This window comes from Lingula anatina, chromosome 8, assembly GCF_051362555.1.
Source record: "Lingula anatina isolate TDL-2025a chromosome 8, LinAna3.0, whole genome shotgun sequence".
Classification (NCBI taxonomy): domain Eukaryota; kingdom Metazoa; phylum Brachiopoda; class Lingulata; order Lingulida; family Lingulidae; genus Lingula; species Lingula anatina.
In genome coordinates this window covers 6,013,835-6,039,456 of record NC_141774.1, presented here as the reverse complement: position 1 = coordinate 6,039,456, position 25,622 = coordinate 6,013,835, and the positions used below count along the sequence as shown (strand labels likewise).

General features: G+C 40.2%; 1 protein-coding gene across 4 annotated transcripts; it reads left to right on the top strand.

The window, feature by feature from the left end:
- Positions 1–723: 723 nt before the first annotated feature.
- Positions 724–25,622, top strand: LOC106166601 (organic cation transporter protein). 4 transcript variants are annotated; one of them, XM_086994543.1, is made up of 12 exons: positions 724–875; positions 11,951–11,984; positions 12,766–12,929; positions 13,513–13,741; positions 19,632–19,735; positions 20,025–20,179; positions 20,992–21,160; positions 21,501–21,734; positions 22,067–22,290; positions 22,691–22,875; positions 23,187–23,341; positions 25,199–25,622. In XM_086994543.1, the coding sequence occupies exons 3-12, from the start codon at positions 12,778–12,780 to the stop codon at positions 25,302–25,304; spliced, it is 1,713 nt and encodes a 570-aa protein (XP_086850669.1). In that variant the 5' UTR covers positions 724–875; positions 11,951–11,984; positions 12,766–12,777; the 3' UTR covers positions 25,305–25,622. The 4 variants fall into 4 exon arrangements, with proteins under 4 accessions (XP_086850669.1, XP_086850667.1, XP_086850670.1 ...); XM_086994542.1 differs by lacking the exon at positions 724–875 and adding an exon at positions 9,268–10,283; XM_086994541.1 differs by lacking the exon at positions 11,951–11,984.

The window sequence follows — 25,622 nt, the reverse complement described above, 5'->3', positions numbered from 1 at the left end:
TAAGGGAGAATATTTTTTATCTGTCTCCCCCGCAAACTTCAGTTACTGGGCCATAAGTGTGCACGTTCTGCTTCGTTCTGTCGTACCCCATTCCCATTCCTAGATCGATCTAGCGGGATCGGTCCACCTCCGAGAGGATTCACGCTAAATTGCTTTAAGCTCAAGCGGCTCTGATGTCTGGCACGCCTATTGTAGCTGCTAGGGGGTAATTCACTATCGCTTAGCAGCTTTAGTAGGCGTACCAGACATCTAGGTCGCTTCTGCTGAAAGCAATTTAGCGAGGTGGACCGATCCCGTTAGATCGATCTAGGTATGGGAATGGGGTCTTATACTGGATACTAGTATATCACTTTATCCTTCTTAATAGTGCATTACCAAAGGAATTTTTCCACGTCTGTGACTTTAAAACTGTTTATTGGTCATTGCTTCAGCCAGTTGTATGCGCAATGTTTTGTGACAATTATCAGAATGATTTTTTAGAAAATAATTTTATGTTAAAATAGAATAGCCAGATTCAAAATTGGGAGAACGCGGTGCTCTAATTTACGTCCTTGCATTGGATGCATTAAGTACAAGTTTTAGTGGCACTTTTCATTGTCAAATGTAAACACTTAAGATGTCTAATTAATTTGCATAATTGGAGAATAAATCATCGCGTTCATAGCATTTTGGAACATCTAGTCCTATAAAAACATTGAAATGTAGGTCACGCTCGGAGAGAGAATTAGAACGAAATGCAAAAACGTTGGTACAGATGGGTCGGATACTGAAAAGTTGATGATTTTCCTACAAAGATGAAACACAAGTTTTGATAATTACTTCGACTGCTTCTGGTCCTTCTCACCTCAGCGCTTATAGGCCTTTGCATCATGAAGGTACGATTGAATTTATATTTCATAGAGAATAAGTAGATAAATTGCCTTGATTCCGTTCCTGGACTCCCAATATCTTAGCTAGGACGTCGGGACGTCGTGGATCACGTGATCTAGGTATCTCAGCAGTGACCAGCAGGGATTTGCCATGGTTCACAATAGATATTTAGTCCAAATTTTAGTTTATTAATTTAGTCTCTGACCGAAGCTAATGACTGTAAGAGCCCATCTAGAGCAGAAGATCCGAGGGTCCTCTGATCCACGGATCAAATATGGCGGACCCTGCATGAAAGAAGAGTCGACTGATCTGCTGATGGTCTTACCGCCTCCGCACGCCCCATTAAACGGATTAAATCACGGCTCAGAGGTTTAATTGCTAGACCCCTGCAAGGACGGTGCGTGAGGAGGCGCGGAGACCATCAGCGAATTTGTCGGCTCTTCTTTATTGTAGGGCCCGCCATATTTGATCCGTGGATCTTAATGGCTACTAAGTCGTACAAGTAGTCCAATCATTAAATATTTTGCTGTATACGTATATGTAGACAAATACAGACAAATACTTCATTAAGTGAACCACCAGCTACACAGTAAATTTACATCGATCTTTAAAGACGAGATTTTGAGTCTAAAAGTTAGGCCAATTTTTTTTTCATGAATCGACCAACAGTTCCTCGCAAAGAGGGCTATGCGCAGCGTTGGCTTTGATATAGCACAGTAGGTTCAAACACAGAACCAATAAATTAAACAATTAATGACAACTACATGTACATCTATGTACGCAGCTAAGTTCATGCTATATAATGTGCATAGATAAATGGTTCGGAATAATAATTAGCAGCAAAGCTGTCTTGTATTACACCAGTAATAATAAGTAGGCCCATACTCTTGACTGTTTATGCGGTTGATTTCGTTACACCTTAGGGTGCATTTACAATAAAATTGGCGTTCTATGTAGATCGATCCAACTCCGTGAGAACTCTCGCTGAATGCGATACATATTTTTGAGTGGCTGAAATGCCAAATGCACTGCGTGGGCGAATTAGAACACACAAACAACAGCATTTAGGTTTTTCATGGGGTCATTTGTATTCTTTCCCAATCACCAATCTAATACCCAACTTCATGCTTTTTGTCTATTTAAATAAATACCATCTATCTAAATAAATGCAATTTTCCCCCATTTTTAGTTGGGGTCGGTCGCCAACGCGGCACATCACTTTTGTCTATATTTAACAGCAATACAAGCTCCAAAACAAATATGAAAATTAAAAATACAGTCATTTTTTTCATTTCATAAATTGTTTGACTTGCAGGTTCAAGTAAACGAATGCCTTCGTCTTTCATGCAGTAAGCACATCCTTTTGTAACAAAAGTACAAACATTTCCCCTAAAAGACAAGCGCACAGTAACATGACACCATCTTCCTTTCCAGCCTAAAACTTGACCCGGTAATGGGTTTTCGATTTATTTTTTCTCATTCGCCTCAATTGTATCTGTCCTATACTTCACTGCTTCTTCAGTCTTTCACTTTTGTGGTCATTGTTATGAAGCCCGCTGCGCTTCCCATGCAAGACATGAGCAGTTAATAGAGAAGCGACGGGAAGAATTGACCCCTTGTAGAATTTTGAGTAAATTAAATACATCGATGAAGGGCGGTTAGGGCATGCAACAGCAGGTATAGGGGAAATTGTCACCTCTGGGGGAAGGTAAGGTAAGTTTAAACTTAAAAAAAAAAAAAAAAAAAAAAAAAAAATAGGCCCGCGCGACGGATAATTAAGGGCAGTTGTTATTCAAATGTTTTCGGCGCCAAGTTCCTAAATTTTTATCGAATCTGAGGTTTGCGAGAGAGTGAAGAATACCTACACCTGTCAAGTCCCGAAGTAGCTGTAGTTCAAAACTGTATGAGGATGAATGCCTTTTTAAAAGACATAGATTTAGTATAGAGACAATTTGGCAGTTGAGCCCTGTGACAACAACAAGGTAAGAAAGTTTGTGTATTTGTCATTATTACAAATCTTCAACGTATATATCGTGCAAGATAGCAAGTTTACAATCTTTAAATCGGTTGAACTTAAAAAAAATAAAACAAAACTTAGGCCGGTTGCAGAATGAGACTGAAGTTCTTGGTCTATGCTTAGACTGATATGATTAGAAAGCAGGCTGTGAAAACGGACTTGGTCATATTGTTTTTAATAGCTTTTAGAAATATGTGGTCCACAATCAAGTTATATGACATATATTTTTCATCTCTGAGAGCACAAAACTGTAGCCAATACAGTAATAAATAAATGAATAAGTAACTGAACACCAAGCACTGTTCACAACACAAGCAACCTAAGAAAAAAGCTGACGTAAAAAAGAATTTTCTAGGGTCATTGCATTGCCCTTTAATTTAATTTTAATCATCGGATACCTATTATTACCTTAAAGGATCCACCCATCTATAGAAGAAACGCGTCATTAAGGACGCATAACTGCATACAAAAAGTTAGTTCCTTTCATAAGACCAAAGCGCTGTTTCATAAATAACTTAAGACCGAAAATTGGTTTCAACTTTTAATTCCATCATTATAAAATATTGAGCCTTACGAAATTTTTTTAAAGGGGACGTGCTATGGGATTCTCTGGGATTCTAAGGCCTCATTCAGAATACGGGACTAACAGATCCGCGGATCAAATATGGCCGACCCACTTGAATGTTTTTTGGGTAATCCCTGCGGGGAATCTATTCAGTGCCTAATCGGGAATTAAGCGGCAAGCTTTCAAGCGGGTGGCCATATTTGATCCGCGGATCTGTTAGTCCGCTGTTCCGAATGCGCTCTAAAAGAATTCTGTTGGAAATATAGGCCCTCTAAGGCCATATAGGTTTTCGGGCCAATAACTAATAGGGCGTCCTATACAAGGACCCTATAGGAAACTTCCGTCAGGGAACTCAAGACAAATCAGTAATGGTCTGGCAAAACGAAGTATGCCTCCTTTTTTATAACAAGACGGGCGCCATATACTACCAGCACTGAGTAACCAAAACGTACTGGATCTAAGTGGAGTATAACGGATCCATCTTGATCTAAAAAAGCCGAAATGTATCCTGAAAGGTGTGACAGGAATGGTAGTCCTAGGAATAGAATTCCGGGTTCCTATATGATAAGTACAGGTCAGGGTTTGTTGGAGTATTGCAGGGACGGATTTACGGAAGACGGTCAGATTTTAAAGTTTATAATTTTTTCTGTCGGAACACGGTCGAAAATGGAGGATGGATCAATAAAGATAATTTGGAAGCCTGTCAGAAAATATCTCTGGATCCGCCCCTGGATTGGGTTTAGTACCCCGTACGTACTCCGGTATAAGACGAATGTCACCTGTACAAAGTAATGGGAAAAGGACTACGGTTTTAAGCGGACTACCATTCCTGTCACACCGGTCGCCTACGCTCATACAGCGTCCAGGTGCGCCTTTTGTAACTTAAGGTGCAATTTAAGCTAACTGGTTTAGTTAATGCGTGTGGGCACCGGAGCGTTATATAGCAAAATGCTCCAATGTATATTTTGAAAAAAAAATAGAATAGGCAAAGGGAAGGATCGGCACATTGCCATATGATATTACCAAATTTTGCACGAACCAACATATCAGTAACATTCCGCTGCAGCTGGATTTATTCTCGCTACAATGTGTTTTCTAACATAAAGACATTAAAATTATGAAGTTATTGGCAAGCCGACTTAGTATATTCCAAGATCCAAAAGAGTTTGCAAGTTGGTCGTTTTTGTGGAGGTTAGCTAATAGCGCTCGAGTGAACCAAACAAGGGGATGGCAGAGTTTATCGGGAATCGGGACATTGAATCACAGGGCACGTAAATCCTTTATACTACTGCTGTTTAGTCTAAGCAAAACGCAGCTGAGGGATATAATTACATTTCAGTGTATAAATTCTCGCTGGACGCTACAAAAATTGTCAGGAAATAAGCCAGAGACATGAATATCTAGTAAAAAAATCAATCCTGTTAAAGGGCATTTAAGGCCCCTTGTCCACGTGGTCATTTTGTAAGGGTGTGACCAGTGTCCAGTTCCACCTTGACCCTGCACGCAATAAAGGACACAGGGGTGACGGTGGGGGTGGGGGGGGGGGGGGGCAGTGGGACACAAGTGACCATCCCCTGGCTTCTGAGAAACCCCTTCTGTCGATGTGGAAGAAGGAATGGAAAACCGGGGTCCCGTATCAGGCCTGTAGCCAGGGGGGGGGGGGGGGGTTCGGGGGGTTCGAAAGAACCGCCCCTTTTGGTGGGAAAAGGTCCACTCTGGGTAAAATCTGATATAGGTTCATGACGTTTTTATGGAAAAAGGTCCACTTTTTCAGAAAAAAGAACCCCTCTTTTGAAATTGCTGGCCACGGGCCTGCGTATGATTAGTCCTGGTACAGGTTATGGTTAGTCGGAGTATTCGGTTAAAGGGTTTGCTTCATGCCGTCAGAATGGCCTGAACGGAACATATTCTTCAGAAAACATGCCCAACTAACGATATCTTTATCCAAATACACAAATTAAAAGCTCATTTTGTAAATTTTTGGCTTTAAAAAACGTCCTATTTGCTCGGCCTGGGAGTTAATGAGCTACGTGGTCACGTGGTCCAATGACGACAATCGAGCCACTGGAGAACAGAGCGTGCTTAGCTGTCAAACTGAGCTGCATTGTCTACCTGTAAGATGACTTCTCTGGCTTCTGATAAAAGTTTATACTCATTCAAATCTCTTATCCGAGGGGTCTAAATCCTCGTGAAGCTGTGTAAAACCATTTCCCGTCTAGTCATTTCTTTAACAAGCATTTCATTATGATTATCCCAAGTTGTATAAAACACTGCATTTGAATGAGTTAAGGGAAATGTTGATTATTGCATATGAGGTCCATGTTATTTGTGAAATTCAATTTATTTTATTAAACCGCTGACACTCCGTCTTGCATACTTTTATTAAACTGAGGTAAACAATGCCCATTACCTTTACAAGTCCTATCTTAATCATCCATCTACCTGGAACTTCCTTTACCTCTTAATTAGAGGGTTAAATGGCATTCAATTTGTCTTGCTTGTATCGAACGCACTCTCTATCTAAGCTTTACTCCAGTTATCTCAGGTAAAAATCTACCTGTGCCTTAGTTACAAAGCGCAGCTCCCGTAGACCTGGGGGTACTAGATAAAATCTGAACACCAGGTTTATCGAGGAGCTAGAGAAAGAAAGGAAGAATTTTTCCTGCACAACTTCATAGGAATGTTAACACGGACTTGATTCAGCTTAGACCTCCAAACTAACAGGGTGACATGGGCAATTTTCACAAACAAATCATAAAACTATATTTCAGTTAACCGCCTTTAAAATAAATATACCGTTCTGGGTAAATTAAAATAGTTATTAAATCGCAAGAATATTTTTGACTTAAATGATGATTTTATTATTTATGGAAATTAAGCTACTATATGAGGTACATTTGCTGTGATTACGCTGTCCTTCATGTTTTGCGTAAGTCTACATTTTGCTGTATGTGCTTGTAATCTTTTTAAATATGTGCGTACACTTTTTGCAGGTCTGGTTACCCCCCTGTTATGTGATGAGAGTATTAATTTGGCAATTAGTTCCTTAGCTTATTTGAATAGAATTGCAGTGTAAAATTTTCAACAAGATGTTGGCGAAATAGCCCATTACTCTTTGTAGGTATTTCCCCCGTCAAAGTTTGTCTAAAATTATCTTTCAATCTTTACTCTTTCAAAGACAGTATAAAGTTACCTGACATATTTTCGTGTAAACTTAATGACAAGCCAAGTGTCTCCAGTTCATTCCGTACTCAATTTTACCCAAGCAAATTTTTTTCTTGAGTAGATCTTTATAGCACGTTGTAATAAGCTTACAAATTTGCAAAAAAAAAAAAAAATTGCGTACTGACGCAGAATTTGCGTTTCAAGTTATAAAATAATCAATCTTTTAAATTCTTTAATATTTCAGATGAAATAATCTTCAGAAACAAATCCTCAAAGCATAAGCGAATTAGGATAACGAACCATTTTATTATAGCAGTTCCCATTTTTTCTTTAATAAAACGCTCTTTTTCCTGTTTTTCCTCAACACGTTTTCTTCCACGGAAGCTTCAAGATACCCTGAGAGCAATTTCTTTTATTAATGTTCGCGACCGTGTTTGAACTTAATTGTTTAAGTATTGATATTTAACGTCATTTACAAATACCAATAAAATAACCCCATGAAATAAATGAGATATATTGAAAAATATGAAAGCCCACCAAGACGAGTTTCATACCTGTTATTACCTGGCTTGGGAATTGCAGCGGTGCATATTAACAGGTTTGTTGTAAACGAGCTTTTGGTCAACTACAATGCATTTAAAATGCATCAGCAATCAGTAAGTTTGCCAACTGATGACAGTTAATCTGAAAGACTACCAGCTCTTGATATGATCTAAACCACCTGAGGTGACCATGATCTAGAGCATCGCAACTATTGTCACCGAAGTTAGTAAGTAAGTCACGGAAGACCGTCACAGACAAAGAGAGATTGTCAACGAGAGCTGCAATTTTGGTGAATCCCACGGCAACACACCGAGGCATAACGAAAATTCCTCAACTCCGTTCAACACAACTTTCCTTAACTTCTCCGTCTGTATGCACTTGCAGCTCAGTTGAGTCTCATAGACCTTTATCGTGATTGTCGTCACAGTACCACGTGACCCAGATCTGTTGCTTCATTTTTGCATATTGAGGTGAGGTTTACTAAAACGCTTTTTTTCTACTAATAGATTGTTTTTATAATTTTTAAATGGCGGGGATCGATTAAAACATACCTCTAGTGTATAGATTGAGTGCTGTATCTTCAAAATTCGAGAAATGGATTTTTACATGAACATTGTCCTTTAAGATTCCGGGACGAATGTCACCTGTACAAAGTATAGGCCTATATGGTTCCTAGCGGGTCACTTATAGAAAAAGCAAAGAGAAATAAAATAGCAAGAGAAAGGAAGAGAAATAAAATAGCAGCATCCCAACCCTTTTCTTTTCCAAAAATCTGAAAAATTGCCCGCATCTACTTTTTTAAACATGTATGTGACTTGTTACCTCGCAAATTTCTTATCATCTGCATCCTCAATCTCCCTCTAGCGAATCTCTTGCTACACCGTTTTTAAACACCTTTTACACCGCAAATTGGGTCTTAGGCAATATTTGATAGTCAACATCACCATTTACAAACACGGGTGCTATGTACTTTAAATATCGCAGCCTTTTCTTTTGTTACATATTTATGCGATTGAATAAACCTAAATGCGTTCTGAAAGGGGTGACAAGCAGCGGTGTAACAGGATCCACGCATCCTCGCGTTTTGTGTAAATGAATAGATAGCTCAGGCCTGTAGCCAGTGATTCAAAAAGATGGGTTCTTTTTATGGAAAAGTGGACTTTTTTACCATGAAACCTCCGTGTACCTAGATAAAATTTTACCCAGAGGGGCTCCTTCCTGTCAAAAAAAAGGGGGGGGGGGGGTTCTTATGAACCACCCCGAACCACCCCTGGATACGGGTCTGTAGCTTATAAAGTCGTGACAGGTAAGCCGATAAAGCACAGTTCTTTTCAACCTCAAACGCAAATGCAAAACAGGTCGTGGGATGAGAACACTTGCACCGTAACCTTATAGAACTCTTTATATATATATATTGGCCGCGTTCACTCTAGCCCCAAATAGTTGGATCTGTAAACTAAGGCCCTATTCCCATTGCGCCATCGGTCTACGAAGATCGATCCAACTCTGGGGGGACTTTCGCTGAGTGCAATCAGCTTAATTGAATGAGACGCCTCTTCGTAGCGTTGAGTAGAATTACAAATTTATCTCGTGACTATACGAGTACGTAAGAAACAAGATGAGGCGTGTCACTCAGAAAATCTGATTGCACTCAGCAAGAGTCCCCGCAATGTAGACCAATGCTGTTTATGGGAATGGGGTCTAAATGCAAATTGGGTCGTGGGATTAGGACACTTGTACCGTAACCTTATAGAACTCTTTATATTGATATATGCCGTGTTTACTCTCGTCCCAGATCTCCGAGTCTATCTGAATGACGTAGATAGTGTATTGTAATCAAGGCGGTGTTCCCTCAGCATGTTGACCGCCGTCCACATATTATTTAAGGTTAACATAGATGACGTTAACTGTATGCCGTTATAGCCTTAAATCCAAGCCGATTTTAGTGACATCAGCGATATTAATAAGATCAAGGTGTATGTGATCAGCATATTTATTGTTAGTTGACAAGCCACCTGTTAATTTAAGAAAGGGGGTGGGGCAAGCGTACCGGTCGAAGCTGTTCAACCCGGAGTTGTGCGTCATTTATGTCTTCCCAGTCACGAACCGTCCGTGTCACGTGTGACTGCGCCTGAGGACAAACTGAGATTAGGCATTTGGGGCTAACAGCGTCGTGCCTTCTCTCTGTGTGACAGTTGACACTCGTATCACCAGCAGAACTAACACCAATATTGACATAAGTTTGTTGAAGGGATAGCAAAGACGAGGACCGCCACCTGCACTTCTCTGTAAATTTAGTTAGGGGCTCACGTCGATCCGGCATCTCCCAATTCAAGTAGAGCGTTTTCTGAAGAGCAAAAGAAGTTTTTCAAGAGCTACCTTAAGACCTCTCAGATGCGTTCACACTAAGACAAATTCGACCGACCCCGTGCTCTGATAACAAGCAGCGACACTCAAATCGAACCAGTATCAGTCTAGGCGAGTACTGTGAACAAGCCCAGACAAAGTTGAGGGCATGCTACACACGACTGAAAAAGAGAGACCTCCCAACCTAGTTCAATGCCGCTCTATCTGACAGTGGACAAATACTAGAAGGGCAAACATAAAGCGAACAAGGCACTCGGCCGTATTTCAACAGTAGGCCTTCCTTGTCATAATACTTGTACAGCACTGGCGTTGTGTGTGGACCATTTACCATTGAAGTTTTACGTGTGCGTAAAGAATAAGCAAGATATATAGGAACTTATCAGCGGTGTGTTGTACTGAAGGTCTCTTTTTTTGACACAGCTCGAGCAATTGCTACTGAAGTTTGAATGACATCGACAAAGTTACGAGCGTGAGAATCCCTAAGAGTCCTTCTACCTCTGCTATGAGGCCTATCTCCTTCATCGAGGATATTTAAGGTGTGCGCAATAAATAGATAATAGACTCACCCAACTGGGACACCGCAATTTTGTACCGATTTGAACATATAGTTTGGACTTGAACAGAAGGGCCGACCCAGTAAACTTGGTCTTCGGGTCTTAAGACGCTGGAGTATTAACTTATGCAACAAGACTAACAGAGGAAGCACTACCGTACATAGTCCCATAGTAAACACGTCGGTGACATTTTCTAGTACGGGTAGGTACGCAAGACCATGCTCTGATCTTAAAGAAGGTTCCATCGACGTGAGATCAGGATCCTACTACAAAAAGGTCCCCCCCCACTCTCTCTCTCTCTCTCCCTCTCTCTCTCTCGCTGTCTCCGAGTCGCGTCAGTGACACAATACGTGCTTTCTGTGAAGTACAGTGTATATGCATCGCAGTTTTATATAACTTTTTAAATTGTTGTTGATTACTTTCCAAACTGGAGGGCACTTAAGTATAAAACAGTAAAAATACGTCAGAAATATGCAAATATAACACAAAATGTAATAAAAAAACTTAAGTCAGTTCTCTGGCTTAGTAAACTAGGATTTCCATGGGAGTACTGTTACAACGCTCCTGATAGGGTAAGAGGTGCCCATGTGACCACGTAACCTTGGCAATTAAGTTTTTAGCCAGAGGGCATTTTTTTTTCGAAACTGGGGCCAGAACACTTGACATTGTGCGTCCCGGTGTAACGTTACAGAGAGTCCCCAGTAATATACATGTAGAGTCCGCTTCCCATTCATTTTTACAGGTAAGCCTCCCTAGATTTTGACCCACCTAGGTCAGGCCAACCCAACTACCAGACTCGGCACCGAATGATCCTGAATTCACCGTTAGATCAGACCACACTACCGTTATCAAGGTGTGTGTCAGTACGCATTACACAGTATCATACCCTGAACAAATTTTGAGTGGTGATGCAATGCTTTTCAACCCCACTGAGAATCGTCACTATCACATCGCGTACTAGGCAAGAGCGGTGTCGCGTGTGATACTGTGTAATGCGATCTGACACACACCTTGAAAACGGGTAGTGTGGTCCGATTTACTGGTGAATTCAGGATCATTCGGTGCCGAGTCTGGTAGTTGGGTAGGCCTGTAAGTCAAGCCAACCCTAACCATTATAACTAAATGGAGGGCGGACTTTCTGTCACACGGACCCTCACTTTCGTTACACCGGTTGTGTATCCCATGGGAAGTGATCTGGTTTAACCTGCAAACACAGGACGCTATTATAACGTTACCATAACGTGAATATAACCAGAAACGTTATGTCATGGACATAATAAGAGAAGGCCTTCTCTTATTATGTCCATGGTTATGTCCACGTTACGGTAAAGTTAAAATATAGCCAAAAAACGTTATTGTAATTTATAAACAACTTTCGGTGTTTGCTTGGAATATACTTGAAATTAGAGTTAAGATTTTCCCGGTACAGATGAAAACTTTATAAATTAAAAAAAAAGTGAGATTATGTCATTTGTGTATTAAGTAGATTGTGCTATACAGATCATTGAAGTTCAATGTTCAGGGGCGGATCCAGAGTTATTTTCTGACAGTCTTCCAAATTATCTTTGTTGATCCATCCTCCATTTTTTGACCGTCTTCCGACAGAAATAATTAGATACCCGTCAATGTAAACTTGAAAATCTGACCGTGTTCTGGAAGACCCAGAAGACCCCCTAAATCCGCCCCTGCGTTCTATACAAGCCAACCTACCAGCACTGCAGGTAGTATAGCAAACATAATTCCACAAACGTCACTTTATAAGCACGAATGCTTCATAATACAGATTTCCCGAAAGATAAATTGAAAGGCATTGTCACAGACTGTGTTTTTATTTTTATATTCGCTTATATTTTACATTATTATTTTCAGAACTGCTTAAAGATAAAAGGAGAGACATAAAAAGGTGACCCATTTTTCCCTTTTTTACACGTTTACATATTTTACATAACGTTCAATATTACAGACCAACAAACTGATGAAAAGAAGGGTAAAGACACGGCGATACACAGGATTTTTTTGTTTTTATGTTTTTAAATATGTTTATCAAAATTAATCTATAGTAAATGGCAGTATACTTTGATCATTGAAGATGTAAAGGACTTGGTTCCCATAAAACTGCCGAACTAGCAGGATCGATTTATCTCAGAGGGAAATTTTTGCTAAATTGCATTTAGTTTAAGAGGCTTAAATGTCTTGCACGCCCAGTGAAGCTGCTTTCGTTCACGCTTAAACTGAATGCAATTTAGTGAGAATGTCCTCGGAGATTAATCGATCCTAGTAGTACTGTAGGGTTATGGGAATGGTCCCTAGCATTGATATTTGTTTCAAGGTATAACTACTATCACAACCTGTTTTAATACACACACTAAGATCGCATCCAGTTTATCGGACTTACAGGTCAAATATGGCGACCCACAAAAAGCTTGACACCCCATTTCCATAGATTAGATCGACCTACTTTAGATCGACCTAACTCCCTGGGGGTTCACGCTAAATAGCTGTCAGCCGGGCGTACACGAAAGTTAATTACCCCCTTACAGCTTGTAGTAGGCGGGACGGACATTTAAGTCGGATTATCTGAAAGTAATCTAGTGAGACTCCCCGCGGGGATAGATCGATCCAAAACCTATGGGAATAGAGCCTAATATGTATACATATTTTATATATATTTATATTTATTACAGATCCGTGAAAGAATGGACGGAGAGGCAATAGACAGGGTGATCAGTAAACTCGGAGATTTTGGCAAGTTTCAGATCCGCGCCTACGTCCTCACCTGCCTCCCGATTGTGGTGATTGCGTTAGGTGTGATGAACATCGTCTTCATCCACTACGCGCTGCCGTTTAGGTGAGTTCGGCATCTTCATTAACTATGGCCTTCCATTGAGGTGAGTTCGGCATTTGTTTTTTTTTTTCGTCCCAAATGTACCCGTGGAATATAACACAGGTGCTGAGTCTACTTACGCCCCGATTTGATGAGCCTTTCGTTGCACACTTTAATCGGCTAAATTCGGACAGCCGACTACGAAAATGGCTTAGACCCTCAGCGGATATAGTTGACATAATGAAAACGGCTATTGTCAATTTGTCATCACTGACAGTGCAAACCATTGCCTAGACAATCACAGCTTGCTCCATGGGCTCAATTACAAATAAGAAAGGAAACGCAATCTTTTTAGACTCGGAAACGCAGCTTAGTCGGCTTCATTTTATAATCCTTGCTTAGACCAATTTTTGACTTTTAATTTCAAAGTCATGTATGAAACAGGCCGCATTAGTGAAATATACTTCTTATATCAATACATTTAGATTGTTCATGTATTGTATGCATATTATACAAGTTGAGTGATAGTCAGTTCAAATGTTGCAGATAAATATTAAATAAAATTGTAGAGCAATAATAATAAAAAATAAACTCATTATTAATTCAGATGCGCGTTGCCCGATATGCCCAACGACACATACGAGTCTCAGGGCGAGTGGCACGACGCCATGGTGAACTCATCCTATGTCCTCGACCCGCTGGCCCTGGACGGAAAAGATCACTGTTTGCTTAACATCCCACCCAACTCCTCCGCTGCCACCAATGTCACGAGTACCGAAAAATGTGACCGCTGGGTTTTTGATAGGAGCATGATGGATGAAACGGTCCAGTCGGAGGTAGCGTGGTTATTTATTTATTTATTTATTTATTTATTTATTTATTTATTTATTTATTTATTTATATCTCTTTAGTTTATTTATTTTTTCATGCATGCATTACTTTTTTCATTTATTTTTAAATTTCCGTTTTTATTCATTTATTTATTTATTTTAAAATTTATTAAAAAATTTTCTACTTATTTATTTATTTATTTATTTATTTTACGCCCCAAATTGCGGCTTTCAGCGAGTAAAAGGGGGTGGCAATCCTCTGGAAACACCAACGACCTGTTGGAAGACTGTCCCAGCCAACACAGAACGTTTTCATAACGTTACCATAACGTTTATATTACCAAAAAATAACGTTCTGTGTTACCTGGGGTTGAGCTATTGCGCAGAATTACGACTGTGATTAGATGCCATGTGGTTATTGTTAACAGCAGATGTACCCAGAAGAGACCCCTGTCTTCTTCTCTTTTCCGTAGCCGTGGGGATACTTTTAAGTGGAAAGCAATTGGCCGATTTTTGAAAATAAGTCGGGAGAAGTTATACTGAACAAAAATTTTAAAGATCACTTTGGTTCACTCTCTGGCACTCTCTATCTCTATCTCTACATATGAGATCACAGTCTCTTTCAGCCTTGTCTTTGAGCTAACTGATGCACTCAAACGAGACCACTGTCTTAGAACTGCTCTTTTCCGCAATCTTGTGGATGTTTTTATGTGGAAAACAACCGGTCGATGTATGAAAATAAGTCAGGAGAAGTTACACGTATACTGAACAAAACTTTTAAAGACCACCTCGGTTCGACATCATTAGTTGTAAAATGATCATGTGAAAACTTAGGAAGTTAGGAAGTAGATATAAAGTATATTACCAACATTGAAATTATTTACCTTAAATATTCAATTCGTTATTTAAGCAGTATAGACATTTTCAAATGATGGCATGCATAAAGTTAGGCCTACCGTATACATACATTATAGTATTGCGTTGCAGGACTTTTATGTTCGCGCCAGGAAATCGCGGTTTTAGCCGTTTATTTCACGGCCGCTTCCCGAAAACACAAACAGCCTGTATTCATATTACTTGCGAACAAATTATTATAATATTTTCAACACACATTTAAACCCGTACTGTTTGACATCCTAATTTTTTTCTGAAACATTATCACTGCATTATTGGAAACGTTTTCATAATGCTTGCATAACATTTCGAATTTGCTGTGGGGCTGTGGATCTCATTCATAATTTCACTGTGCTGGCATACAACAGTTGGAGCATTTATTTTGCCTATTTATTCGACTCTAGAAATCATATTTATGAACCCCTAATTGATCTAAACAAATTACCTGTTGGCGGATAAAGTTCAGATACTCTCAACATATGTTTTGAAGGTAATTAAAATCAAATTTTATGTTCAGCTTTTTTTAACTTTGGAAAATCGTGGGAACGACAGTGCACCTCTGTTGTACCGTTTAGCAAGTGCACAAAATATCGTGACGTCACCAAAAAACACCGCGGTCGTAAAATTAATGCAGTGTTGATAAGCGCCGTTAGTGTACATGTAATGATAATTCAAAACGCGCCTAATAACTTCCTTCTACCTGGGCCACATTGATTTTTCACGAGATGTTCCCAGAATGTCTCTGGCTAATTAATGACACAATTCTTTACTGCCAGGGTCACAGCAATGAAACATGTATGTAAATCAACCAGGGTCACATCCAAAAAATCTACATGTAGGCCTACATGTGTTCATAGCACTTACTGGTAAATCAAATTTTATCTTATAAGAATTTTTGAGGTAACATATTATTTCTAAGTGTGTTATGCTACATGTAGTTATACGTCCTACAAATATCAAAATTCACTGAATACTGGTTCCCAGCATCTACATGTATACTTTATCAGCAGCACTGTCCAACAAGCTCTGTGTACGTTTGTGTGTCTTTTAACTGGACATTATGTTGTTTATGTTGCCACACCTACATAAAAATAAATACTACTACTACCAAAATGTAGCCAGTACATGCAGTGCTTTTTTATATCTCTTAAGAGTCTACGTTAGGGGTGTAACGGTACACTATTGGGGTCCAGATTCTACGTTAGGGGTGTAACGGTACACTATTGGGGTCCAGAGTCTACGTTAGGGGTGTAACGGTACACTTTTGGGGTCTAGAGTCTACGTGAGGGGTGTAACGGTACACTTTTGAGGCCCAGTGCAGTAAATCGAGTCCGCCACAAATGGTGGGAAGGCGTCCGGGCGATCCAGATCCAAGATCTTCCTCACATCGGGATTAGCTCTCCATGACAGCTTCTGTTGCACTAAAGGCTGAGTTAAATCCCAGAAGTTTTCTATGAAAGGGTCCGTGACCAAATACGAGATATTACGAGACTTCATTTTCGGCTCTCCGGGGACGGCCCCATTGGGGCCTTGGTACCCATCGCCAACTTCGCCTTGGAGAAGCACGGCGTTTCTTAGCTCATTTGGTTCTCTGTTCTGTTTCTGATATTTCAATAAAGCTTTATGGGTGTATTTCACCGGTTGACGGAAGTCCAAATGCTTTAAGTATTCCTCCTTGGAAATAGGCCTGTCGCTGACGGGGTTGACCACAGAAATGGAGTTGCATTGGTAGCGGTAAGAATGATATAGAATAGCTGGCATTTGACGCACCATGAAGGGAGCGGCTAGCCAATTGTTGTAGTCGAAATAAGTATCCCATGGTAAAACAAACGACAAGGTGTCCCTATGGAAAGCCACGAAACAGTCATCAAAAATCCAGTTCACGTTAGCGGGCGTGTTTGGTTTCACTATTTGTATGTTTTGCCGTGCCGATTGGGGGTAGACACCGTAACTCACTGCAGGCTGAAAATAAAGAAGGAACTCTTCAAACCTTTGGAACGGATCATTGCTCATTTCTTCCCATGGTTTCCAATTCACCCCCGTGCTGTTTCGTACCGACAAAACAACGTCATCGTCGGCGAAGATGTAGTAAAGGTATCCTTTGTCTGGTGTCTGTGACGCTAGATGAACTGCGTAACGAAGAAGAGCATTTCTACCGGCCGAGAGGGAGGTTCCTTTAGGCGCATATATGTCACCTGTCTTGTCTGCAAAAGTCAACCAGAAGACATCTCTTTGTGGCGTCTCTTTTAGCCCTTTAATGCCTCCCTTTGGGACTGTCGGCCCCTGCGATAAATACACGAATTTTTTCCCCTTTACGTGGGTGTAGTCCCTCTCCTTCAGCACCAGGTATCTTGTTTCGAGATCAAAAGAAAACGAGTCCCATCTTTCCGAGGCGCTCTTCGCCTTGTTTTCCTCAAACCAGGTCCACTTCTTCAAAGTGTGCTTCATGTTTTCTTTCTCCAGTGGCGCAGGAATGAGCATCCATATTAGCCCGACAGTAATACACGGAATCAGCCATTTAACAACTGAACAGACCCTCGCTGTTGTCAATATGTTATACATGTATTTCAGCGATGCCATGCTTGCTAGCTGGCTCGCCCTTTAGATTTCTGTGAACCGGCAAATGAGAGTAGAATCCTTAGCGTTGTATCTGCGTGTACTGCACACAGCAGTGCTTGCTATCGCACGGAATATCAGTGAAATGAGTCCGTGTCCCGAAGCAGAAACTATAATTGTAATATGAACAGTGGCCTATATGCATATATTATAGGGGTCCGGTTGCATGAACGGGTCGTTAATTTGTTCCGCTACGATTGTCGTAAACTGAAGTGCGAGGTTTTCTCTCCCTGTTTATTACGCCCGTTGCACCAAGTCAAAACATGACCTTCTTCACTGCGCCCGAGTAACACTTCGTTTCCCTTCTTCACTGGGGCGGGGATGAGCGGTCAGATGAGACGGACGGACAGCGACGCAAGGGAACCCCGTTAATTTTAACATGTTTTTGTCAACGATCTGATGGTTGTCGTGTCGTAGTGACACTCAAGTCGAACTGACAACGGAGCGCATTTTTATTGGTGTATTATTGAATAAAGATGAAGGGTTTCCCCGGCACGTAAAAGAAACTAAAAAAATACGTTAAGCAATAGCGTAGATGCACCTTTGACTAGGGCTCTATTCCCATAGATTTTAGATCGATCTATCAGATAATCCGACTTAAATGTCCGTCCCGCCTACTACAAGCTGTAAGGGGTAATTAACTTTCGTGTCCGCCCGGCTGACAGCTATTTAGCGTGAACCCCCAGGGAGTTAGGTCGATCTAAAGTAGGTCGATCTAATCTCTGGAAATGGGGTGTAGGATGCTATTGTAACTTAACCCTCTTCAGAACTATAGTAAAACACACAGGTATGCTGTAACTGGCATCTGTAATTGACATGTTTGTATGCAAATTAATGCCCCGCCCAATATTCCTGACCGCCATCAAGCGTGCGCCTGGTTACAGGGTTATAATTTTTAAATTAAACTTTATATTATACTTTTAAAAGTGTGAGCAATTGTCAGATGCTCCTTGAATGCAACTCATCACCGGGAGAAATGCATATACATGTGATAGCAACTTACAAGACTCACATTTTATCTAAGATAATTATTCATGAAATAGTAATCCTTTTTAGCTGTACATAAATTGTCGCTGAGGGCCACTCGAGCTCGTACTACTAGTGCAATGGCCACACTGGTTTTAGCCGGTTACTACATGTATACCAGGCGGTATCTGTTCGACTGTGCTGTGCATGCTATTGTGATGTAGTAGTTTGACTTTATGCGCGTGTTTTATCTTATGTGTAGTACTTACGCCATCAGTTATACACTTGAGTAAGTACTGACGAAATAAAGAGCCCGGGCTCTCTCAAACCACCGGCTACTCGAGTCACTTTATTATATAGCTATCATATGAAATAAATATAAAATGTTCCCATGGCTCGCGGCAGAAAACCAATACAATAAGCTGAAGTATGTAAAGTAGATGCACCCCGCGTTTGGTCACTTTGTTTTATATATACGTCGTGGAGATTTTACTGCTGTATAAGAATGCCGCTGCGGGCTCTGAAATCATTTTTATGACTTTTATGTTAATGGCCGAAAATAAGGAGGGTGAAATAATTAGAAGTATGCTTTCTGATTACTTCATGCCCGTTCCCTTAAAATGTTATTTTTATTGATGTTAATATTTTTTGTGTTAAGCACCAACGTCTTGCAGAACTAAAAGGGATAACAACTGTTCGTATGATATCCATATTTCACAATAAATACATTGTAAACAACTCATAGAAGAATGATAAATTATATTTTACCACGAAAACGGCGGTTAAGGCAATTATTCTGGGATTTTTTGCTTGCCATCACATCACGCGTTCGTTATAGCTTACTACTCTCTGTAATAATCTCTTAAGAGAATATTACAAAAAAAAAAAAAAAAAAAAAACTTAAAAAAAAAAAAAAAAAAACAGGGACTAACTCTGAATGTTGGGATGGATTCATTTACCATTAATAAAAGTGGGAAAATTGTTGTTTACCCCAGGGAAATTCATTTTGTTGCCAAAATGAACAGTTGTTATCCCTTTTAAGTTACATATTTTTTTAATTTAACGTAGATAACAATGATCTTTCGAGTGACTCAATTGTCTTAATTTCCTCCATGCTGTTACATAGCGTATTCACACATATAAGACCTCATCCCTTCCTAATTATATGATATAAATATATCATTTAAATTACCGGTATATCTCATATTGTTTTATTTGGGTGTAATATTTCAAATTGTTTTTCATATAATTCCTCTTTGGTGGACAATCGGTATAATAAACCGTTTGTTATATCACATAGCTTTTTCGCAGATATAAAATAATCGTATACTTTGCTAATGTTATTATGATTCATATTATTTTATATTAATATAAATGTATACAATACTCCACGTTGTTTCATATATAATTCCTCTTACAGTTCAATTTTGTCTGCGAGAAGCGTCCGAGAGAAACAGTAGCTCAGATTGCTTCCACGGGAGGAGAGCTGGTTGGTGGCATATTTGCCGGATACTTTGCCGATAGGTAAGATTCAGCAACTGGCGCCCATCCAAATTTCTAATATTTTTCGTCGATCATATTAGATTTTAAGCGATTCTTTACATTTTTGAGTGAGCTAATCTACAAGAGAAAAAAATCAGGTGTGTGTAAAGTTTTTAAGTAACACTCATTGTGTACGTGTACCTATAAAAGACGCTTAACATGTTGAGACGGAGGTCTCTTCAGATGTGGACTTATGATAGCGCCTTTCGGACAATATTTCAGTCTGAAATGTTCCCTGTCTCAACAATACACGATCTTGTTCTTGTTCCAGGTTTGGTCGCAAGCCCGTGTTTCTAATTTCCATCATCCTGGACGCCATCTTTGGAACCGCTGCCGCGTTTGCCCCGGAACACCATTCCTTTGCGTTCTTGCGGTTTATGATTGGGTTTAGTATCGGGGGAACATTTGGTGCAGGATTTACACTGAGTAAGATGACTTGAAGCGTGCCGGTGTGACAGGAATGGAAGTCCTAGGAATGAAAGTCCGAGCTCCCATATGATTAGTACAGGTTAGGGTTAGTTGCGGTATTGGGGTTAACATATGGGACGAGTGTCACATGTTCAAAGTAATGGGGAACGGACTACGGTTTCAAGCGGACTTCCATTCCTGTTACACCGGGTGCATGTGGATACGGGATGGATGATAGGAAACCATTTAAACAATTGAAGATAAGTAGTTTCTCTTTCTCCATCCATCCATTCTCTCTCTCTCTCTCTCTCTCTCTCCCTCTCTCTCTCTCTCACACACACACTTCTTTTTTATTTCTCCTTTCTTTATTTTCTTTATTTTGATGGGGTCGTTTCTAAATCTATTTATCCCCCCCCCCTCTCTCTCTCTCTCTCTCTCTCTCTCACACACACACACACACACACACACATATTCGCCACTATTCAGGTTAAATAAAATAATATATATTTTTGACATTTATTTATATCAAGTGTATTATTTAAATGTTGATCTTTTATTTCTACTGATGTAACTCTGTGCCATTTTGATTTTATAGAAATTAAAGGGATACTAACCCTTCATATGAGATTCAGAATTTCACAATAACTACAATGTATTCTAGTTGCTACATATGCTTTAGTAAACAGCAATAAAACAAAAATAGGCTCAAACATGTTTTTCATTCTTTTTAAATATCAAATGTTAAAGTTCATCAGACGCAATAATTTTTTAATTATTTTTAAATTATTTTTAATAAGTAATCTAAGTTTTATTTTTGTTTTGTTTCCCAGTCATGGAGATGGTGGGTTCTTCAAAGAGAATGCTGGCAGGGGTGCTCGTGGAATACTTCTGGATAGTGGGCGCCATGTCCACGGCCGGCTTCGCCTACTTAGCTACCAACTGGCGCCATCTATTGTTGGTGTCATCTGTGCCATTATTTGGGATTATTCCTTTTTTCTGGTATGCTGATCCTTAGCCTGCATTCATTACTGATTTTATTTATTCATTCATTTGTTTGTTTCTTAGCTTGTATATTTTCATCCACCGTTTTTATCCATTCACCCATGCGTTCTTGCCTTCATTAATCTATTTAGTGGTTTATTTTTAATTATTTGGTTATATCTTGGTTCCAATAAAGTCTGGTTTCCTTATCCTCATGGAACTTTTACAGAAATCGTAAAACGTATGACCCTGAAAAAGATAAACGACATACTTAATTAACTCCCATTTTATCAAGTCCTGCCTGCGTTTAGCTAAAATTCTGCAAAAGAATTACCTCACAACTATATTTATACTACAGGCTTATAGACGAATCGCCAAGATGGCTTCTGGCGTCTAATGATAAAAAGAAGCGAAACGAGGGAAAGAAACTGCTAGAGCGCATGGCGGAAGTGAATGGTCGCCATCTATCGGAGAAAGATCTGGAAGTTTTGGACGTCCAGGGAGATGAAGTTGAGAAGAGAGAAGAAGGTTTACTGCGGATGTTTAAATCCCCCAAACTACTTCTCAGTTTGTTTATTGTAACACTTAATTGGTAAGTACAAATTAGCACTTTTTTGCAATGGCGGATCCAGTCAGAACACCGACAGGATGAGCCCGCGGTCGTCCTACAAAATTTGTTCTGGGGTATGATACTCCGAAATGCGATCTGACACACACCTTGAAAACGGGTAGTGTGGTCCGATATACCGAGTAATTCAGGATCCTTATGTGCCGAGTCTGGTAGTTGGGTAGGCCTGATGAACCTAAATAAAATATTTAGCATTTAATGTGACGTCATTGCGTGAAGATTCGTAATCTCATTCCAGCACCTCTCACACAATATAGCCTCGTTCCTCAAATTTTAGCACCTCATTTCCCTTTCAGGTTCTCCGTCAGTATTATGTACGGCGGCCTCAGCCTAAACAGCGGAAAACTACCGGGGAACGTCTACGTGAATTTTCTCCTCATCTCAGCGGTGGAGATTCCCGCCTACACGTTGCTGTTCACCATAGACAAGCTGGGAAGGAAAGGGCCCCATATCACGTATATGGTTGTCGGGGGGCTGTCGCTTCTGTGTACAGTACCAGTGGACCTGTATGCTCCGCACGGTAAATATTTTCAATTTTTTGTTTGTCTCGTTTTCATATTTTCTTTTCTTTTCTTTCTTTCTTTTTTTCCTTTCGGTTTTCCTCTTTGCTTGTTTGTTTGTATTAGGTCGATTTGATCTTTAAAAGCTAACTGGCACTAGTTATTCAAATACTATAGCACATGTACGTTACAGGGTACTCATTCTCGCTTCAAATGTTTCTTTAATTAATTAAAAACATTGCAAAGGCATTGTTCCATGTGTTAATTTGATATTTTAAGTTAAAACAGGTTTTTAATGAGTCAGTCAGTTTGAAATGAGTAAAATGTCCTTTCAAACGCGCCCTTCGCGGTCTGCGTGTTTTTCACTGATTGCATATAATGTTCTTATACAAAATTTTCGACTAATAAAATCCCTTCCAGACGCGCCTTCCACTCGTTGGGTCTACGTGGGTCTGAATGTCGTGGGAAAGCTGGGCGTCACGGCCGCCTATGGTTTAATAGTGATCTGGGCGGCCGAGGTTTTCCCCACCGTCACCAGAAGCTCCATGTTCGCCATCAGCGGTTTCTTTGGGCGATGTGGAGCTATGTTGGCGCCTGTTATTGTGGTAGGCGTAATAATAATAATAGAAATAATAATAATAATGATTGATTATGATGTTGAGGATGGATGCGGCAACATTTGGATGGCAATATTGTGTTAGGTGTGACAAATGGCGATGGAGAATTGTGGTGGACGTGACAACGGATGATACGCAATGAGGTACGATAAGTGTGTGTGTGTGCGCGCGCATAAGCTTGCGTTAGAGAAAAAGAGAGAGAGCGAGAGTGGGTAATTGAATCAGGGGAGTATGTGTGTAGATAAGATAGAGAGAGGAAACACCCTGCAATTCACCAAAAAACACTTTTTCAATTCCAGAACGAGGCCAGATTTGAAGGTCCGGTGGGGGACTCCATACCTCTCGTGATAATGGGCATTATATCGGTGACCACTGGTCTGCTGGCCCTGGTGCTGCCGGACACGGCCAATGTCCCTCTGCCAGAGACGATAGAGGACGCCGAGAACCTTTACAGGTATGGATGGTCACTCAATGGTCGCATTCAGAATAGATGATCCGCGGAATGACTGATCCGTGGACTAAATATGGCCGACCCCACATCAAAAGAAGCCGCTTAATCCCTTGATGGCCTCACCGCCTCCTCGTTACTGAACGGATTAAATCTCGGCTCCCAGGTTTTATTGCTAGGCCTGCATGGACGGCGCGTGTGGAGGCCGGGAGACCATCAAGGGATTATAAGCAGCTACCTTTTTACCGGATTGGCCATATTTGATCCGCAAATCTGTAAGTCCGAGGATAATTTTTCTGAATGCCACCACTCATTCAACTCTCCTCTTCGCGCTTAGGTATGGAAGTCCGGGTCCCATATAAATAGTACATGTTAGGGCTAGTCGGAGTATCGGGGTTCGTTAATGAGACGAATGTCACCTGCACAAAGTGATGGGGAACAGGCTACATGTACCATTCCTGCATGTCACACCGGGGTGGCGCATAAAGTTATCCCCAGATTTCGCCGTTGTTGTACTAAATACAATTCAAGTTGTTCCCACGTCCACGTCCACGTCCAACAGAGAGCAGCGGGCACGCACTGCTCCTCCCCCTTAGTTTCTGAGGTAATCATTTTATCCCTACCACCCCCTCAAATAAAAATAATAATAACGAAATCAAAAAATCCAAAAGAAAAGCATGTCGTTCCCCCCATCCCTGTGCCAAACGCAGTATAATCAAAAGTCCATAATTTTGGTAATCTACTATATTTATATATTTCTGCCCCCCCCCCCGCTTCCCATTGAAAAGGCCATGGATCAGCCAGTGGATCCCACCTACCAATAAATCTTCCCAAGTATCGGGCGTTTCGTGTTTTACACGAAAAGGGCGGGTTTTGGAGGATGATTTCATCGCGTGCGTTAATAACGTAAGCATGACGAGTGAAATGATTTCATTTTTTAGATTTCTTAAATTTTACCATCGTGTCCGCATAGCAGTGTATGCATTACACTAAAAAGGCGGAATATGACAGAGAGATAGCATCGAATCTCGTTATTTTTTATCCAAAATTTATTCAGATACTCTCAGCTTTGTACGACTCAAAGTTGTATATTTACACCAAACCCCCTACTTTGTCTGGTGATCCACCTATCCCAAACATGGCTTTATCGTAGTGTTGCGTGCGGTATCGTCAAAAGTGAAGTGTTTTTTTGCTTCTTTTTGTCAAGAATTCTCCCTCAGATAAATTGTTACCAGCATCAATTTTGATGAAATATATTTTAAAATTAAAACAATGAAGGTTTAAAAGGCGTGCTGTTAAAGCCTTAGGCTTCGTTCACATGCAATGTCTATTTTCTAAATTCTATTTTCTATTCGCGCTATCTTATGATCACGGTCTGTGCCCTGAATATCCCGCCGCGTAATTACTGGCAGCGCGAGCCAGTTACTTATAGTAACTTATAGTAACTGGCTCGCGCTGCCAGTAATTACGCCGCGGGATATTCAGGGCACAGACCGTGATCATAAGACATACCGCGAATAGAAAATAGAATTTAGAAAATAGACATTGCATGTGAACGAAGCCTTATTTGATGATTTAGAGAGAGTGACTTTGTAGTTTAATATTATGTGCTTGGGTTTCCTTCTTACTGATATTTCATAATATTTAGAACACGTTGAAATAAAAAATTCTTGGCTTTGTCTCGTTGAGCTTGTTTTCCTTTTTTTTTTTTTTTTTTTTGGGGGGGGGGGGACTGAAAAGAGGGAGAAGTGGATACCTCTAAAGCTAATGGGGTGGGGGGGTGGGGGGTCCTCCGAACCCGCAATCATAATACTGTAAACAATCAAATGCCCATTGTAAAAATGTATACATTTCTTTTTTCAGCAAACGCTCCCGAGCTCCGGAGACAACAGTTCTAAATGGCGAACTATTTGTCAAGATACCCAGTAATTCCAAGGAAGTGCAAGAATCGACTGTGACCTCAATTTAGCTTAGACTCATAGTTAAAATTGCTTACTAGATGTAATCATCATATATAAAAAACAACAACATATGTTCCAGTATGTCTTTTGGAATAGACACGTAGTCGCGAGGCTCAACATATCGCAGGTCAGTATATAACGACCATACTGCTACAGAACACGACGTTATTCTCTGTAAATCGATTTTCGGGACCAACGATAGTTAAAATTGTATTGTCTTCTGGTACCTGTTGTATATAAGAGTTTAAACTCAAATATTGGTTTAACTTTTAGACCAAAATTATAGTCGGCTAATATTAGTAGATGGAAATAAACTATGACGTAAA

Bases quoted from the DNA above. Each gene is read 5' to 3' on its own strand.
- LOC106166601 (XM_086994541.1), top strand. The intron at 20,180-20,991 runs GTAAGATGACTT...TTTGTTTCCCAG, and splicing joins TGGTGCAGGATTTACACTGA to TCATGGAGATGGTGGGTTCT. The intron at 21,161-21,500 runs GTATGCTGATCC...TTTATACTACAG, and splicing joins GGGATTATTCCTTTTTTCTG to GCTTATAGACGAATCGCCAA.